At 39.1% G+C, this 19,828-nt stretch overlaps 1 protein-coding gene across 1 annotated transcript in view; it reads left to right on the top strand.

Moving 5' to 3' along the window:
* cdh13 (cadherin 13, H-cadherin (heart)) overlaps window positions 1-19,828 on the top strand; it is a 268,476-nt gene that overhangs the window by 178,534 nt on the left and 70,114 nt on the right. Inside the window, exon 8 of the mRNA XM_051073553.1 lies at window positions 17,283-17,423. Coding sequence (XP_050929510.1) covers window positions 17,283-17,423 — 141 coding nt within the window. The remainder of the gene's footprint in view (window positions 1-17,282; window positions 17,424-19,828) is intronic.

Raw genomic sequence — 19,828 nt, 5'->3', positions numbered from 1 at the left:
ATTGTCATAACAGTTATCATGTATTTTAAGTACAAAGATAATTCCAGCAGCCACTGGCATATGGTCAGGAACCCTGAATTAATGGGCTATTTCAGACATTTATTGACAGAGTAATTGTGCAGGTTATAGCACTGGCAGAATGACCAGCTGAACTGCCTGAACAGTACAGTGATACTGAGCATATATTGTATGCAGTGGCATGTGCTTATGTTTGCATGTTTGTGTTTCAAATAGCAATGAAGGTACACAAAAAATTGGGGAGCCAAGGCGAAAGTTTCTTAAACTGCAGATTCTCTAATCGCTCTTAGATGCCTGCTTCATGGAAACTCTGATTTGACTGATGTCAAAGTAATCATCTTCTAAATTTAGTTTGCAAGCAGTTTTCCAAGTTTCTCAGTAAGTTCTCCAGATTGGTCACAGTTGTAGGATGGCAAAGATGTGCACACATTCCCTAGTGTCCCTGATTCAAGTATAGTTTCATAAATATCTGTCTGACTGAGTGTCTGTCAGTATGAACCTATCAAACAGTTGTATGTGTGTATGGGATGTGCATTAGGGGTTCTAATAATTGTGACAGGGAAATTTTCTTTTCATTTGAATTGTCAGTAATGTTAATCTGTCAATATGGCATCAGTCCCATCACTCAAGTGTTATTGAAATCCTTTTGTCACCTTAAGATGTCTGAGTTATTGTTTGCTATGTGTGTCTTAAGTGTTAATTTTGAAATTCAATGTTTGATCATGGAAAAAGGGTCTGGACAGATGTATGTGCTTTATTTATTGATATCTTTGATTTATTTCCCCACTTCAGCTCACTTCATCATGGTGAAACTGCATCCTAGATGTAGTGAACATGGACAATGAATGGCTGTCAGAGAAGATTACACTACAGTGAGAGAAAAGGGAAACAGACTCAGAATTTAAGAAACAAAGATGACTCCTGCGTAGTTGTCACTTGGAATCAATGTGGATATATTTGTAAAAAAAAAAAAAGATTTGTATCTGTTGTGTGAGACAGATGAGTGATGGATATCTAATATATATAGAAATGCCTTTAAAATCACTGGCAGCTTGGATTGCCCTTTGGCCAAATCAAGTCAATACCTTCCAAAGTTACCGTCTTTCTAGCTGAAGGTTCAGTCTTTGTGTTTGTCAGGACTATGATCAATTGCTGTGCTCTGGCAAAGGTTTCTCACTGACCATCAGTCACATAGCCACAGTGAGGCAACAACAACGTCTCCACATGCACTGCCGCTGAGTTTCTCTCCATTGTGTAATGTCACTATTTTTGCTAGTAGTCGCATAGTGAAAAGGGAAGAACATATGAACATTTCAGGAGTTTGAGCAAACATCTGATATCATTCCCTGTCATGCACAACAGACAAATCCACATCAGTAGGTGCTACTTGATGTGGAATTGATGTGTGCAATCACTGATGTGTCTTCCTGTTCTTGGTACTCTGTCCCTGTGGCTCTGTGGGAACGCAGCCACACTTGGCTTGGTTTGTTTGTGGACTTGGATAAAGGAAAAGGCAACCCACTGAGATTAAGTGTGTGTGTGTGTGTGTGTGTGTGTGTGTGTGTGTGTGCGCGCGCGTGTGCGTGTGTGTGCACGCAGCTGTGTGTTTGTCTGTGTCTTTGTCTAGATCTGAGACACAGACTTTGCCTGAAGGACTTTTAATGGGCTCACTTAAATTATGTCTGCACATTCGATGCTGCATACAAGTCTCTGCATGCCAGGTTATAAAGACCTCAGCTAAATGTGTTACAATACTAGACCAATAAGAATTTAATGGTTTGAAACAAAAATGTGGATGTGGACAAGGAAGGCAATAAGCTATGATTTTTATTTTATTATGAAGGTACAGCAGTGAGGCTATGGAGATTAATGACTTTGCCAGCTTAGTTAGTTTTCCTCTGAACTTTTAGGCTTTGTGTGGGCTTCATTAATCTATATTTTCTTTCCTCTGTTGAGCTGAGGATGTGTGTATTTTTATTTTCATCATTATATCTGTGGGTATTTGGGCTAATCCTTGGTATCACTTGGAATAAACTTATACTCACCATCTTAATTGTTGAGATAGGATTGCGGGGACTCCACCAAACCCAGTTTGTCAACAGAGTGAATGGAACAAATACTTGGGTGGAAAGACAGGTTTTTAACAAGAATCCACTTTAATCATATTTCGCAATAAAAAATAATCTACAAAACAACAGTCATTTGACTACTGGTTTCAACTTGGATCTATCTGATGTCAGTCAATTCTTTTCAAAGCCAGAGCGTTGTTTTGTAGTGTCATTATTTCCCCATATTTCAACAGTTACATATGGTGGATAAAGTGTCATTAGAACCTATAAGAATCAGTCAAAATTACAAGACGTCAGATTCAGGTTACAAAGTGTAGAATGTGACACCTGAAAGCAGTCAGAACTAAAGTGAAACCACCAACAGTAGGTTGTTCAGAGACACAGCTTTTTGGATATCAGAGTGCTCTGTGAATATTAAGGGGCCTCATATATGAACATCTTTCTCATTACACTCTTGAATCTAACATTGGCTTTGTCAAAGTTAAAAGTTGTCCAATCTCTGAATCCAACTTTTGTCTTCACATTTTTTCAGGTGATAACTTGTTATTACCAGATAGAGTAAATGATGTGAAATAGAATTACTGTAATACTGTAGCTGTGTAGTATAATGAGGACCACATGGCACTGCACAGATGTGGATTACTACAACACTACAAAAAAAAACTTTTATTAAATGTCAGTTCTAACCTCTAATAAGTCTGTAGTCTCTTGTCCTCTTACTGTATCACACCAGCTCTGCTCTTCCACTGAAATCTGCATACTACCCTTATTGGGTCCCCTCTCATTTCAGGGGAACCAATCAAATGAGTCCAGTGAATGATTAATTCATCCTAATTGGTGGATGACGAGGAGTATTGGAACTGGCGCCCCAGCGGGATGGCCCCGCCACCTCTACTCCCCAGCGAATGCCACCTCCGTTTGATCTGCACTAATCTAATTAACACTTTAACAGGAACACCTGGGCTCTTCACTGACGGCTCTGTGGCTGCTGTCGTGCGCATGCACACACACACGTATACACACATGCGCATGCATGCTTCCCAGATGGGCCTTTGATAGCTCTGATGGTGGCAGGCACAGGATGATGATTGCACTTAACTCAAACACTCTCACAGACACACATAACAGCACTCATGCACTTCTGCACACACACATGTATAAAATGTATGTTCCGCTTTCAGTGGGAGGTTTGTGGTAATAGGAGACTTTTTCAGTCCCCAGTATACATCTAACTGCTCACTAAATGGCGCGATTAGTCTGTGGTCTGATGGTGCACCTGATTAGATTAGCCCCAGCTTACGCTTTCTGCTCCAACTCATTGCAGCCTTAAACCCAACCTTGACCCCAATTAGCCCCACACTCATCAGAGAGAGCTGGGGGACACCGGTGCTGCAGCAGCTTATCATCCTGTTACTAATTGGCCTGATGAAGCGGGATAAATATGGTCAAATCTGCAATGCGAGCCCCCCTAATCAATATGTACGCTGTAAAAATGAAAAAATAAAAAAGCAAAGGAGAGTATAGAGCAGAGAGGTGGTGAGAGAGAGACAGAGGGCAGATGTGCATTTTTATTGCATTTTGTTTTATGCATCACAGTCCCACCAAACAACAATCAGCCTTGCATGTTTTATTATAGTCAATAAAATAACATTAAATCATGGCCCTGTCAGGTCAGCCCAGGTTACATCTGGGTTGGTGTTTGAGCTGAATGAGCCAAGGCACTACAGCTAACTGGCTTTACAACCATCACTGCTGTCTGAATGCTGTCTTACTTCAGTGAATCAGCATTAGCTTTATTGACCTAAGTATTTGTATGTGGGTTTGTTTGCTTGTTTTTTTTCTCTCTCTCAATGTACATACACACAAGAGGCATCTTACTGAAGATTGGAATTTAACTTTAATTTAAACAACTTTTAACTGCATAAGAAAATACACACATCTCCTTCTGTACAAATAACTGCCTGCAGCAAACAGCGATTTAGGTCTAAATAAAGTGTTTGTATAAAGCATTCAGACAGGGTTAAGAAGTTCAGGTAAAGGTGTTTCACTAAATGTAAAATGTGTCATCAAAGTAATTAGATTTTTAGTGTGAGATGTGTCAAAAAACAGAGTTGCAGCTTCTGTTGTTACAAAGATTTATGAAATAAACAAAGGACATCTAGTCAGTGTTACAGTCCTGAGAGTAGGAAAGGCCTCACTAATGAGAGAAAAGGCAAGACTTATTCAAAACAGTTGGACGACAAACAATAGCTCAGATGTAATTCTCCACAGTGTGTTAGACAACACAACTCATCAAATGTTGAAGCAGATGGGCTACAGCACATGAAATTCTGACTCAAGGAGCAAGATGAAAAAGTGGAGTGAGCACATCGACACTAAAGTGGATGTTTTATGAGCAGAAGAAAACAGCACCAAGTTGGATCTTTGTGTCTGTTGTGACTTGCCGACAAAAGAGTCCAAATTTGACACCCCGAAAATGTCTTTCGAATTTCTCCATAACAGTAAAGACTTAACAATCATAGTTAAAAAAAACATCCTTTGTTGAGATTTAATAAGAGTTTAACACTCAAAACCTCTTGTAATCTGACTCATCAAGACGGTGTGGGTGTGTTTCTATCACATTTGACTAATATTGGACTAATGACTGTATATATAGATGGACAGTATGATAGCTCCTTAAAAGTGAGGTTTAGCTCTACTTAGATGTTTGATGCTATAAAAAAGGGAGGGTGATGTCATGATTGACGGCTGACAGTGCTTTGATACCATGGCTCCACTCCCTGATACCTTTTGCCCAGATTCTACCTCCAAAAGACATCACCAGCACAAGATGGCAGCTCCCTTATCCTGTTTACATTCAAGTGACAAAGCCCATAGGGAGAGGGATTCCAACACGGAGGACCGCTGTTTGTTTCACATTTGCAACTGACAGTCAATGTTCATCATTCCGTTACCACGTTTATTATAGTAACCACTGCCACAAATCTCCCCCTAACCTAAACAGTAATTTTATCACAAACCACGATCTTTCCTAAAACCTAACTAAACTGAATTTGTACCAAAACCAAACTAAACCATAAGCACAGGATTGACACACCATAAAATGTATTAAATCAACATATTTTGTTGTTTTATCTGGAGAACCTGTTGAAAATTGTTCATGTCAAGTAACCAAAAGAATTCCAACTTTGTCAAAAATACTGTGCCTATGTGGGGCTGTGGAGCTGAAGAAGAAAATAAGTCTTCAGGGCCTTTCCACTAGTTTCTACTAGGCATGCAATGATACCACTTTTTTTCAAACCAATACTATACTGATACTTAGATCTGAGTACTTGCCGATACCAAGTACCGATATGAGTACTTACACTTCGTACATTTACTTGAAAAACGTGTTTTATTTTCATCAGGTATTGTTTCATTCTCTGGCTGTAAGAAATTGCTGTGATTGACATTTAAACATTCCATTATATATGGCACTGCCACACATTTTACTCAAATAGAAGTACTGTTAAAGTACTGTTATTGACATTTTAGCGTTCAACTGCATCTTTTTTTAACAAACAGAATATCTTCAAGGCAGGAGTAGGCTAAGGCGGAATGTTTAAAATGTCCAACTATTTTCCGTCCGACTGCCACAGCATCAGCCACGCTCCTCTGTGCTAAAAGCCCCTCATTAACAGCCAGCTGCAGGGTGTGTGTGACACACGGCAGGCTCGGTAGCCCAGCGTCACTCATGGCTTTGATCATGTATTTCGCATTATCACGTAGCACAACATGAACAGAACTTTTAGGGACCCTCCATGTCTGAAGCATGTCATCAAACACACCTGCGATGGCTTGGCTGATGTGCGAACCCCTAAACTGTTTTGCATGCAGGACAACTCTTCGCGGAGTAAAATCCTTGTCAATCTGCTGTGCAGTTAAACTGATGAGGGACACCGGGCTAACGCTGCTCATCCAAATATCAGTGGTGAAGCTGAGGGCCGAAATGTCTTGCAACAGGCTGCGATTGTGCCTCTTCACAAAGTCGTGTAGCTTTGGCAACACTGTGTCAGTGATGTGGTGTCGGCTAGGGATCTCATACCTCGGCTCCAGTACGCTGAAAAGATGTCTAAATCCCATATTATCAACAACCAACAATGGCTGGTCATCAAGAGCAATGTACTGGGTAAGAGCCTCTGTTATTTTCACTGCACACGGGTTGTCTCTTAACATCTTCTCCAGAGTTTGCTACAAAGTTGGTTGTTGCCGTTTGCCATTATTAGCAAACGCTTTGAACTCGGCGTCATGTTGGTTTTTAGATGTTTATCAGATTGCTTGTGTTGAAAGTACTCGCTTTCGTCCCTCTTCTTGACAGCTTTGCAGAGCATAATTTGCAGTCCGTTTTACTTTAGTCACCATCATCCACTTTGAAATACCTCCTTACCGCCGACATTGCTCCTCCGTGCTCTCAATTAGCACTTGACCGCGCAAGTGAACGTCACGCTGCCGTAAAGTGGTATCGGGCTGTGATATCGGAACATTTTTACGAGTACGAGTACAGGAACAGGGTATCAGATCCGATACCCAATACTGGTATCGGTATTGGTGCATCCCTAGTTTCTACTGTAAATAGGTGCATCCTGCCTGTTGTCAGTGCTAAAAGCTGCTGCTGATAAAAGTGTAACAGTTTGTGGAATGATATTCTACCATCATGGAATGCCTTTGTGAGATTTCTCTTAATTGCAGTCTCATTTGGGTCTTATGACACATACATTTCTTTTACAGGCAATAAAAAGCTGAAAGCTCATTCAGTAAGAATGAGTGCAAGGCTGATCAGCAACATGTTAGCGACATCCAGTGAGAAAAAACATGGCCATGTGCCATGTATTTCTGGCCATATGGTTCTGAATGAATTCCTCCTGTGCAGTTTAAATTCCTGAATCCATCCATCCACCCATCCATTCATCCATTCTCTATACCCGCTTTGTCCTTGTCAGGGTCTCAAGGGACTGGAAACCATCCCAGCATACATTTGGCTTAAGCCAGGGAAAATACGGACAGGTTGGCAATCCGTCGCAGGGCATTCACTGTATGTATGTCGCAGGGTACTAATGAAATCAAATTTAACTCTGCTCTGAGATATGTCCCATATTTGGATTGGTATGCCAGTGTTCCCAGAGTTGCCCATTGTCAGGGACTGGTTTGGAGGAGATGGATACTTCCAGCAGGAAAATGTACCATCTCAGTGAATATCTGTTATATTCCACAGTTCCATATAACAGCCTAGCACAGCACTTTCTTTACAATGGCCTGGATTTTGGCAGTGTTATGAAATCTAGAAGAATTTACAGTGTCATATTGGTGTAACTGAGTCAGCAGCGGTCATAGTCATTGTGGATCGTTTCTGGCACCCTGTTCGGTGTTCTCTAGGCAAAAGCGAATCCAACAGCACTGTACATCTACAGAATAACAGAATAACAAAGACAAGAAAGAAAGGAGATAACACAATCTGCCAAAAACAAATCCTTGGAACTGTAGTCACAAAAGCTTAGGTTAGAAGAGTGTGCACAAAGGAGGAGAAGAGAGATGAAATCAGAGGATAGCAGAAAGGAAAAGAAAGAAATATAGAAGCACAGAGCCCACTTGACAGTCCTTTGAGCATCAGCCGTGGGGGAAAATTGGGACTTGTTTCACTTGAATGCATGTTGAATTGCTCTCTGTTTTGTAGAGTTTCTCTCCAGCTGAATCATTTGAACTATTCATTTCGTTTTCTGTAGAGAAGAGCCAGAATCATGGTAGTCTGACACTTGTACTTGTCAAGTCCACACTTTTAAACTAGTATTCACTGTGTGCATAGATTGTAGTAAGGCAGATGCGCTGTAATCCTGCCACAATAGCTCATTAAATTTCTTTTTTATTTTGTTTGTTATGCTTTGTGTTGTTGCTGTATGCAATCGAATTAACTAGCAAACCTGTTGGAGGAAAACACTGTAAATTAGGCTCTGATTTAATCAAGCAACGATACAATGAGATTTAAATTCTCTGATATTTTTTGAAAGAATTTTAATTGAATATGATTCTTCCCACCACTACTTCTTCAAATCTATATTTAAAAAGCAACTAAACCAATTCATTCAAGAGAAATTCAGCATGTAAGCAATACTGTACACTGAAGGCAGTAGTTCCAGGGATTTAGTATTAATGCCAGACTTCAGCATTACAAGTCAGCATTTCAGTATCAAAACAGCTCATAGCTGTGTAAACAGTTGTTAGTAAAATGTTTCATCAAAAAGATTCTTATTAATTATAACTGAAACTTCAACTATTATTCAGTTACACTATCTATGCAGTTGGCTTTCAGCATATTTAACAAGAATGGTGTTTTTGTATCCCTACTACAAACAACCAAAATTACTCAAGGTGTCGTTTTCAAACTACAAGCAGAAAGTGCAATGCATTGTGTGTTGTCAGTTTTCCCACCTAAATGTGCCCAAGGGGGATTTTGATTTTGAAAAGTGGGTCAAATTTGAGGAAAACTTATTTTGTGAAGAAACATAATGTCTGTTTCCTCGGATATCTCCATAGAAAAAGATAATTGATAACCACAGTGTTTTGGAGTATATGGCAGACACTTTCAGCTATTGTATTTCAGACTGCAGCTGTAGAGCCAAGCCAAAGAGAGGTACCAAAAACAAAGTGGGCAGCAGGACAGGCATCTCCACTCTCTGTGGGGGAGGACAAAAAACAACAGGCTAAGACTGACTGTCAGTGTCTGCTATAGAGGTCTGTTATGCCTATGGAAAGAGTCCCCTGGCCACAATGATTTTCTCTGGGCTGTATTTTTATTAAAAGAGATGGCCGTGGGAGCAAAACTGCTTGTTGCAAAGGAGCAAGGCTGTGAACCACACAGGCCCAGGTGTGCTAGAAACATGCTGCAAAACACCTAAAGTCAACCTAGACAAGACAATGTGTTTCCATTAGAGCAAGAGTAGAAGCTAAGTACATGCCAAGTACATGCTTCTACATTAGTTGGTTTTCTATCTGTGCCAAATACAATCTTATTTTGCATATTTAGGCTGGCTTTGTGAGAATAAGCTGTCATCTTGCTTTAAATGCCAACATGACAAACTTTCATTTTGTAATTAAATTGATATGATTAGCAACAGGCTCCAAACCTGCCTGTTTGTGTCACTTCACTGATTAGTAGACAAAGCCTGGGCCAGATAAATCTTAACTGAATATCAGGAGCTACAAGAGATAAGATGCAGGAGGATTTGTAGCTGTTAGTTTTACAGCACTACTCAACAAAATTTGAAAGGCATTTAAGATGATTAACTTGTGTCTTTAAGCCTTGGGCTAGCTTCCTGAAAGAATATTAGAAATTGCACTTCTGTCACATCCATGAAATTATGTTTTAGTCATTTTGGATCTTGTCCCATTTACATATTTAATCTTCTTACACTAACTTTTTATGGGAAATCTATTATTGAAGTACTTTTCAGTCAAAGTTGGCGAATAAGATAATATTGGAACTCCTGTGTAATCATGTCTTTCTTTATTTACCTGGTAAGACTGTTTTAGGTTGTATTGAACCTACATACTTTTACTGATGTAATGCAGCAGATGTAGATCTGTATTGCAGAATCCTCATAGTGTTACTGCAAATTAAATTATTTAGAAGAGAATCATTTGAAAGATCAGTGAAGTTGGCTATACATGATGGAAGCTGAGGTCAAGATAATAGCATGTGAATTCTGCCAACAAGAAAGCCTGTGTAATAAATGATGCAGTTATAAAATCTATATGCAAAACACAGGTATAGTTTGTTCTATATACAAGTGTAGCACATCTCAGAGCTACAGAATTTAACAACAACACTTCATATTAGTCTTGATTTTGGCAACTAGTTTGGATTTCATTTCAGTATAAGGCTTTGAAAATGCACGTTAGTTATAGTAAGATTTTAGTCATTTGATTTTTGTAAGTTTTAGTTTTGTTTTAGTCAACAAAAACTAAAGACTGTTTGATCTAGTTTATTGTCATGTATCATTTTCATCATACATTTTTGATTTTTATGTCGTCAGTGCATTTGAGGCTTCAGCTGTCACCATCGTTGTGTACAGTTACCATGGTTACAGGTGTGTCTCAGAAAGTGTTAATGTCACTCTGCTCTGCAGTAATGCACAGAGTGACCCACCTCAGTCAATCCAGATACCATATCCAAACTCTTGACTGTCTAGTCTAGTGTAGTCATTGCTGCTAACCTAGCATTAGTGCAGCAGCTGTGCTTTTTCGCTGCAGAGCAGTGAGTCATTCAGAAGCTGGATTCGCTCACTCGTTCACTAAAATACAGTTTATTGTCTGGGTTTAGTTTGAGAGGAGATGCTACTGTCACTATCATCAGATAACATCAACTGTGATCTCTGTTTAGCGAACATCTAGAGGACGATTATGTTACCTCCACATCCACAGCACATCATAATTACATTAGCTTACCTTTAACCTTTACTTATAAATATCTGTGTGCTGCCTGCATGTTTTTGTAGTTCATCTCCTTTGTTGCCTCCTCTTGTCTAATTCGTAGTGGATTGTAGATGCATTTAGTCCATAAATCTTTTTTTTTTTTTTCCAAGAACAGGAAATGTCAGTTTACTGATGGAGAGACTTTGGAAGCTGTGTCTTATTAACAATAGTGCAACAGGTCAAGCTGAACAAGACATATTTTGGCACAGATGCATGCAGGTTGTTGAATAAATTAAAATGTCCATTTGTCTGTCTTTCAGATCATCGTTTTGTTATATATTTTGTCACAGTTCTCATTTGCAAAGGTTTCTTTTTATTCAGTTTTAGTTTTTGTCATGAAAAATAGGTCGCTAACAGATATTTTTTTGTTTTGTTTTGTTTTTTTTCATTAACAGAGTTAACACTGCTTTACAGTCAGGAGAGACATAGGTAGTGTGGAGGGACATGCCTTAGGCCACTTGTAAGTCTGATGTTTGAAATGCAAATCAGAATAATAAATTAATAAATAAAATCTTAAAATCCATCTCAAAACAGATTAGAACATTTGAAAAGATGTTAAAAATCTTGCATCAAACATATGAAAATATTAGAACCCTCTAAGAATTAACGTGTGTAGATGTGTGTGATACAGACCTCCTTGCACAGATAATATGAGTCTTTAAAGTCAGGTGAGGACAGGGACCTTTGGGCATTTCACAGTCGACAACCTTTTACATCATGCTCCCCTTGTTCTGCACATGCAAGACTTAAAAATAATTAATGTCCTATCATTAATTTTCCATGTAATATTTCTTTGAGTTCAGTTTAAAGACTGTGCCAAAATGAAAAACAGCACCTGCAGTCACTTGGAATGAATGGAATGGAATTTTTTTTTAAATTAATGAATAAGTTTAGGCCTCTCTCTTTAATGTTATCTTACTACATGAATTCTCCTTAAAGTCAAAGTTGAATCATGACAAAGTTTCCTTCTACTGCATTTTAGATGAACTGGGCCATTGATGTGTTTTGTTTCAGCACAGTGCAGAAGCTATCCATATCTTTGAATTTTGATGAGAGGCAAAAAAAAAAACATATTAAACACTGTTATCAGTGTGTCACCCTCCCACTACCACCCCCATATTTCTCTTGCTCTGTCCTCTGGGTGAATGCTAACCATGCTTAAGAGGCTGATGAAAGAAATAGATCACATGCGTAGGTTGCAGTGGCCCAGATAAGGACCTCACGTGGCTGCAATGCTACTGTAATTAACTATTGTCAAAGTGATTAATCATATGTCTATAGAGGTGGAGTGCAGGAGGCTGCCAGCGACCCTGTGAGGTGAAGTGGAGCTAAAATGTTTGAGGGAGAGCTTGGAATCTAATTATTGGTAAAAATCACTACATTAATACCCATGCATTACTAAATTAAACATGAAAGTCTGTCTTTTACGCTGACATGGCAGCATCACCAGCATTACAACATCACACACACTGTTTACTGAGTACCTGGTAGAGCTCATGTCAACCAACACACAAATTCACACACACATGCACATACACTGCTCACTGTGCATCACAGACTTGAGCCCCTCTAAAGGTACAGTGCTGAGATCACATTTTACTACACTTTTACATTTTAATCCAGCTGATCTGTGATCTGCTCCTGCTGAGTAATGCAGCCAGCTGCAGACAGCATGCCATTACCTAATGAGTTGTCCTCTCTCCTGTCCAGAAGTATGCCCCACTAAAGGTTGTGAGCTTTTGGAAAATATTTAAGATCAATAATATGAAGGGAGTATAGCTGTTTGAAGTAACATTCATTTAATGTGGGATATCAATCAAGATTTTTTTTTAGCCATGCTAATGGAATGCCATAAGACAAAGTAATGGGGGCCTGACAATCAGTCAGCCAACCACCTTGGTCCAGAATGAAACAGTGCTAATTAGCATGTTGGCATGTTAACAAAGTTTTTGAATATGGCGACATTATACCTGCTAAACATCAACATTGTCTTTTTAAGCATGTTAGAATACTGACAATAGCATGTAGCTCATAGCACCACTGTGTCTATGTGCATCTTCAGAGAACCACTAGTGTGTTTCCAGCTGTCTCTGCCCTTGCTTAAATGATGCTGATAGAGAACAGGTCAGCTGATGCTTTCAGTCCTAAAGCTTCATAAACATTAGTGGAACAGCTCCCACACATCACAGGGATGCAGATGCAAATATGAATGAGCTTTGACAATGATGGATGGAAACATCAGAGGAAATAATCTTGAGGGGTTCATTTTACTAAGAACCTGTGAACCTGTATCCCAAAAACCCATTCTTTTGGTATGAGTATCTTATTTATTTGTTTTATTTTTATACATGCACATCCCAAAACAAAAGTCTACTAAGAATGAAAAGCAGAAAATGGAACTTGTTTCAAAAGGGGACAGATTCATTTTCAGAGGCCGTAGAACACACAGTTGAGTTGACACATAATGAGACTGTCTTTTCAATGCCAAGGAAAAAGAAAATGTCTGAATTTTAGTTAAATGAGCTCTCCACCAGAAAAAAGGCAGAGGTGTAGAGAGATGAGGCAGATGAAGCCATAAAGGTGAGAGGAATAATGTTGCATTCGTAGAAATACTGTCACTAGTGGGTTTTTATATAACTCTGGTTGGATTTTTTTTCAAAGCCTTTTTATGTCTATCATCATTTCTCTAAGCATTTGAAAAGAGGCCTGTACAATAGCCAGTGGTTTGGTGCTGAGAACGAGCACTAGTGAAGGGCCAGAGGAGAACAAAGAACTCTCTGCCAATTTGATTATAATATCACACCTATTCAGAGAGTTAATGTGGTGTCTTAGATGTCATGCTGCTCTCTTTCTCTCTCATTCTGTTCTCTGCCTTTCCTCACTTATGCCTCTCCACTTCTCGGTCTCTCTTACTCTCATCCTCTTCTTTCTCTTTGCTTTATGCCGGGGATCAGCCCTTACTCGAGGGGCTTTCATGAAATCCTTTCAAGGCAGTATGTGACGGTCTGAAATGTCATTCTCAGATCAGATGTCGCTGAAACAAGGTCTGTCATATCATTTTGTACGCTCAACTTCATTAGCTCTTCGTTCAGTTTCGTGTCAGCTTTCACAAACACAGCCGCTCAGTGAAATCACTTATAGCTTCCTGGTTTTTTTCCCACTTATGTTTTACAAAGAAAATTATCCTGTATATTGGACAGAAAGCAGAACTATTCTTCAAGTGGATTTCTTTCACTCTGACATTCATCACCTCCTTTGATGGTCCAAGTCTTAGCCACAAGTCTCTTGACTTTTTCTTTGTCACCACCAGAAGCTGATATTTTTGCTATTTAGTGAAATGTCTCAGTATGTAATAATGTAATAATAATGTGATAATGCTGACTTTCATTTTATTAGTCTACTAAATCCCACAGGAGAAATGGCCAAAAAGTAAAATTTTCTATGTCCTCCAATGGCCTTGCTGCTCACAAAAGTTTAATCAAGCGTTTCCAGACAAATTAATGAGGAGCTGAAAAATGAGGCAGGCTGACTGAGAGGAGTATCTCAATCAACACTATGCCAGTAGAAGTTTTCTGACACCTGGAGGGAAAATTCCCTGTTGCTGTAACTCTCGCCCAGAGTGAATGTGAACATCTTTTCTTGGCCAGGTACTGCCAGGGAGTTTATAATTGAGTTGAGACTCAGGAAATACTCATTAAGACGTTGTTAGTCGCCAGAGGAGGCCACGCTCAATGTGTTTAGACACCACTGAGACTGCAGGTATCCCAGAGCCCTGCTCTTCTCCAGCTGGAGGGCAAAAGTGTGCGTCTGTGTGCAGGTGTGTGTGTGAGTGTTTGTGTTTGTGATGGAGAAGTACGTGCATTCATGTGTGATTGTGTGCATGGGTTTAATAAACTCACAGGTCCGTGGAGCACCATCTGCCTGCACAGTGTTTGATCGAGCAGGAGTTGGTTGTGAGGGACACCCCTGTCACCCACTATGTGTGACAAACTATTGATAGAAACACCTGTTTATTGTCTCTCTCCTTCCACAGTCTCCCCTGGAGCAGCTGCTTGAATGGCTGGAGTTTACAATAGGAAGTGGCAATAGCCTCTAGCCTGGTAATTTCATGAAATAAAGTCACCTGTAAGTGAAAATGAGGCATTCAAATTGTTTCCTGTTTTCAGTTAATGTGACATTTAAGGGATTTTTATGTTTTGATACATGTGGGTTGGCATGCTGAATTAATGTAAGGAGATCATCTGTTTTACATTTTAAATTCCACTCTTGATCATATTACTTTTTCAAACACACAAGATGTTGACCCAGTGAATCGTCTTTCAGTGTGTATACGTTTTAGGTAATGTGATAATTAAAACAGTCCTCAAGGTGTCTAAACATTGATCGTTTGATCTCCCTTTGTCTGCCTCAGATGAAACTGATTAGAACTCTATCTATGATGAGAAGAGGCAAACAAAGAACAACTGCCACTGCTGCTCAGTTTGACACTGAGCAGAGCAGAGGATTTGTGTACAGCATTAGGTGATAGTGGGTCACCAATCTTTGTCAGTAAACAGCACTATCAACATTGATGCAAACACTGATGCATTTACGGTAGAATGTAATAAAGCAAAAAGGATGAGTACTCTAAACAATTATGAATTAGCTGTTATAACATGAAATCACAAATAAGATATCACTAATACTATCAGTCTTACTGCTTAAATGTAACCATGTAATGCTGTAAAAATGACATGAAATTGAAATTAATCTTTCACTAGCAAACAAAACACTTTAACAAGGAGCTTGAACAGTCATCCAATGTAACTTCACTCTGAAAGTGGCTCAGATAGAGCAGTAGCTTAATGGCTATCAGCTGGCCGATAAACGCTCTCCTATAGGCATTTGAGTTAGTGTGTTAACAAGGGCCTAATGAAAAGCCTGTCTTCTCTTTATGACCTCAAATAAACAAAAACAAAACAAACAAAAGTAAGAGGAAGACTGATGGAATTCCTATGATTATCTGTTACATAAAATAAGAATTTACATATATTTTATATATCTTATATGACTTTCCAAACTTCAAAATACAACTAGCAGGTTGATTGCTGCTTTTCTTTGTGTGTGTAAGTGTGTATTCCACCATGTTATGTTCATGTGACATCTCGCTCCTCTGTGTTTTGTAACAGTGGGTCGATGAGATGAGTCTACATGCACTCAGAGGTGAATCTACAATGCAGGAGAGAGCTCCAGCAGCATTTTCAGTGAGACAGATGGATGAAGTTTATTAAGCATGTGACAGTTAACACCCCCAGCAGGGAGAAAACACTGCAGCGGATAAATAAATGTTGGCTTTACCAGCCCCTACCTCCTGTTATTTATATACCAGAGTCAACATTTCTATTAGGCATGAGTTATGGCAACAAATGATTATTGCTGCTATGATCATTATGAATGTCGTCCTCTCACTGTATGTATAAGCTATATTTCTCCAATTGTTATACAGATTACAGATGCTGGCAGGCCAGTAAATGGATTACATATCTAATTTGGAGGTTTGCACTCCAGCTTTGGGAAAGCTACTTTGTAATCAAGGGCAGATTCTTCTCTCTGGCTTGTGTAGAAATGAAGAATCATTAGACATCATTAGTGTTGTATGCATGGAGTAACAGGGGTTCAGCTTGGGTTTTATTAATCCTCAAGTCATCATTTATTTGCAATATTGAATCAACACATACAATTGTAAAGTGTGAAGATTCTGAAAAGTGTCTCAATGATGACTATGATTTCACAGATTATGTTGAGGAAAGTGATTTGTCTTTTCAGGCAGGGCCTAGAAACCTTGATCTTCGATGCCCTAAAGCATTGTGGAAGATGTGTGTAAAATCCAGCTCTGAGCCCTTGGGAATCTTTAAAATGGATGAGCGTAAACCTTGCATAGTGCGCTTATGCTTTGATCCCAGACTGCATAGCTTTAGGGACCATTTTCTTTCTTTTTTTACCACCCCATCTGTTCTTACATGTATGAATTTCAAAATGTTGATTCCTGACCTTTCCCTAGAGATGTGGCGAGTGTTTACTGGAGCTTTTAGCACTGGAATGTGAGCGTGAGGGTGCATATTTACAGTGTGATGATATTCCTCAGACTTATGCTGCCAGTTTGATGGTGGGTTCAAGCCTCTAGTGGACTATTATTAGAGCTTTCAAGCTTTGTTAAAGGGTCTTACAGTAATGTGGAACATGGCGATAAGTGTTAGCTTTTGCTTTGAGTGGATTAATTTAATCACTCACATGGCTAATCATTCATCTAATAATGATTTTTCCATGATTCGCTCAATGAGTTTCTTTAATATTCACAGACTTTGGAACTCACCGAGGATAAACTTCCAGACCTACACAAAGAAAGGAAATTTCTTTGTGTGGGTGTGTGTATGAGTCCTCCTTGATGCAGAAGCTTCTATGACCTTGATTGTGTCTTTCACTTCGTTAAAGTGATTGTACTTGCGCTGCTTATCATGCTTATACCTTTTTTCTGTCAATGCATTTTATCCTTGGTAGCCTTCTATCTAAAGTCTTTTCCTTGTTTCTTTTTCTCCAAACATTACAGTACTATCTTTTCTTTATTTACTTTTTCTGTTTTATATTTCTGTCCTCAGTTCACATTTCTGTCTCACTTCTTAAACGTTGCATCTCTGTGTGTTTATTCTCCAGACGCTGCCAACCACGACATATGAGTTAGAGATTGTGGCCAAGGACATGGCAGGAAGTGAGGTGGGCCTAACGGGAACAGCCACAGCTACCATTACCATCACAGACAAGAATGACCATGCCCCAGAGTTCACACATCCACTGGTGAGAAACATCCCTTTTCTCCTCTCTACTTGTTGCACTTTCTTGTTTATCTCCTTGTCGCAAAAACATGTAGCTCCAACAGGCATTATGTAGAAAATTGTGTTGTTTACGCCTACAGGGAGGTCAGAGGTCACAGTCAGTTTGAGATTGATGCAATGCATTCCTTCAAGGACTTAGGATATATCAACAGAGCAGATACTTACCAATAGCAAGTTTAAACCATGGTCTGCTGATTGAGGACAGATTCTCTCACTAATTAAAGGAATTTCTGAGGCATGGGGCGAGCCCTGTGAAGATTTTTTAGTCAAAAATGTCAGTTCTACTTTAATTTGCTTAGTAAATGACTTGGTAGAGAATATGACATTATGACTAGCAAATTATTTTGGGTTCATTCAGATTGTGGACAGTTTCTGGTCCCTGGCAGTGTACTTAAAAATGAAATTACACACAACAAACAAGAGGTCAAGCACAATAAGCATAAACAAACAACAAACAAAAAACCCACACATTTTGCCTGCACAAATTTCCGTGGTACAACACAGTTATGTCTTACTCACCAATCTGATGCTCTATTTTCACATAGTAATTTTAATTGCTTCTACTTTGCAACTGTTTTCCTCAGTATGCTACTTCCAATGACCCCCAACACTTCTGCAGATGTTTCACATTCAAAGCCTACCAGTAAAGAAAGAGACTGTGTCCTTCAAGCCTCTAGAATGCTTTCAATGTGAAAAACCTGCGCACGAATTTTAACCCTGGTCAAAAGTACACATAGTCGATATGCATTACTGAGTGAAGACAATAGAAAGTCAAATTAACAGACTTGGGAGTCTGGTGTGACTTTGTTGTTTTACTGATGGAATCAACGATATGGAAATGCACTTCATTTTGAAGGTGAAGTTGAATTATGAAGTTTTGAGTTTACATTAATGTCAGTCAAGTCAGACCCATTAATTTGCTACTCTGAGTTTGTTTTTTGAACAGAAGTGTTGTTTTCCTTCACTAATAAATTCCAATTGCTTGTACTTGCTGTTCTTTCAGTTGATATTAAGCTGCTGTAAATTATTCTCAATGCATGTTTCAAATTTAAAGCCTCTCAAAAAAGAGAGTGATTGCAGCCTTTGAGATGTGAGACAGCTACGCAGGAAGGGCTATATTTTTGTCAGTAACTTAACACTGGTCAGAAGATCAGCAAAGTAGATGTGATTGGTATTATTTGGTCATTGAAAACAGTATGTCTGATTTCAGGTTTTTGAGACATTACTTTTATGTTGCACTATTGGAATTAGAGATGTAGATTTATCAAGACAACAGCAACCTAGAGGAAGTTTAAAGCATTACCAGCAAACAATACCAAATGCAAAGTAAAACATGAGCAGATCAGAAACATGGCAGATGTCTCTCTAAAACATGATCAAATATATCAGTAAAAACTGGAAATATTAGGACTAAAGGCCTGTCTCTATTATGAAACTATTTTAAATAAAAGCCTGGTTCCCTTTACGGTTACAGTATTTGAGAATTTACAGTCATGCAGGAATTAGAACTAAACCTATTCTTTACCAGCCAAGTAGAAATATTATTAATATAATAATCATACTTTTGTCCACATACTGTAGCGTGGTTTATGCAGAGTAAAGCTTTCTAACTCTTTGGAATTGCTTTGCAGGTAGACTCACTATTCAAATCCTTAGCAAATATCACTGCAACATCACACAACTAACCTTAGAGACAAGTCATCTGCACCACCCTCAGTTCCCCAAGCATGTCATGTACATGTGCTTTCACCAACTCAAGGACATATCTAACTCAGTGTGACCTTTAGCTTTCTCAAATAAAAACATATTTCTGTCCCTGCCTGCAGAAGGTAAAGCTCAAGAAAAGTCCAGTAGCAGATCACAGGGTGTGCATGTACTTGCAAAGAACATATGTGACATATAAGAACACACCATTGTAACTGGGTGATATGGGTGCAGAGGCAAGATAAGGGAATCTGTGAGCTGGAGTGGGAGTAGACGTGTTGTGGTTCAGTGATGGTTTGTTTAGTCAGCAGTGCCTTAGGGCATTCGTGAAAAGCTAACAGACTGAACCAGATCCTGCCAGTCACGCTATAAAATAAAATGTACATGTCCAAAAAAAAAAATCTGTAAATAGCACACAATAAATCGCACCTATTGCCTGTTTGGGCCACCTCATGATGAATTTGTCAAAAGCCGCTTCTATGGCTGTTTTCTTTTCCTTCTTCATCCCTCCTCCTTACCTCTGAAGGTGGGAGAACAGGAAAAAAAGAAGTAAGAAAAAAAAGACCCCCCTTGCACCTTAAGGTGCAGTTGTAACTTTGAGTTGTGTGGCTCTTAATGGAAATGCCCGCAGCTGTTGTCAGATTTTGATACACATCACGCTTT

This window comes from Lates calcarifer, linkage group LG10 (assembly GCF_001640805.2).
Source record: "Lates calcarifer isolate ASB-BC8 linkage group LG10, TLL_Latcal_v3, whole genome shotgun sequence".
Classification (NCBI taxonomy): domain Eukaryota; kingdom Metazoa; phylum Chordata; class Actinopteri; family Centropomidae; genus Lates; species Lates calcarifer.
The sequence above is the reverse complement of the archived record's forward strand: the minus strand, read 5'-3'. Positions and strand labels throughout refer to the sequence as shown.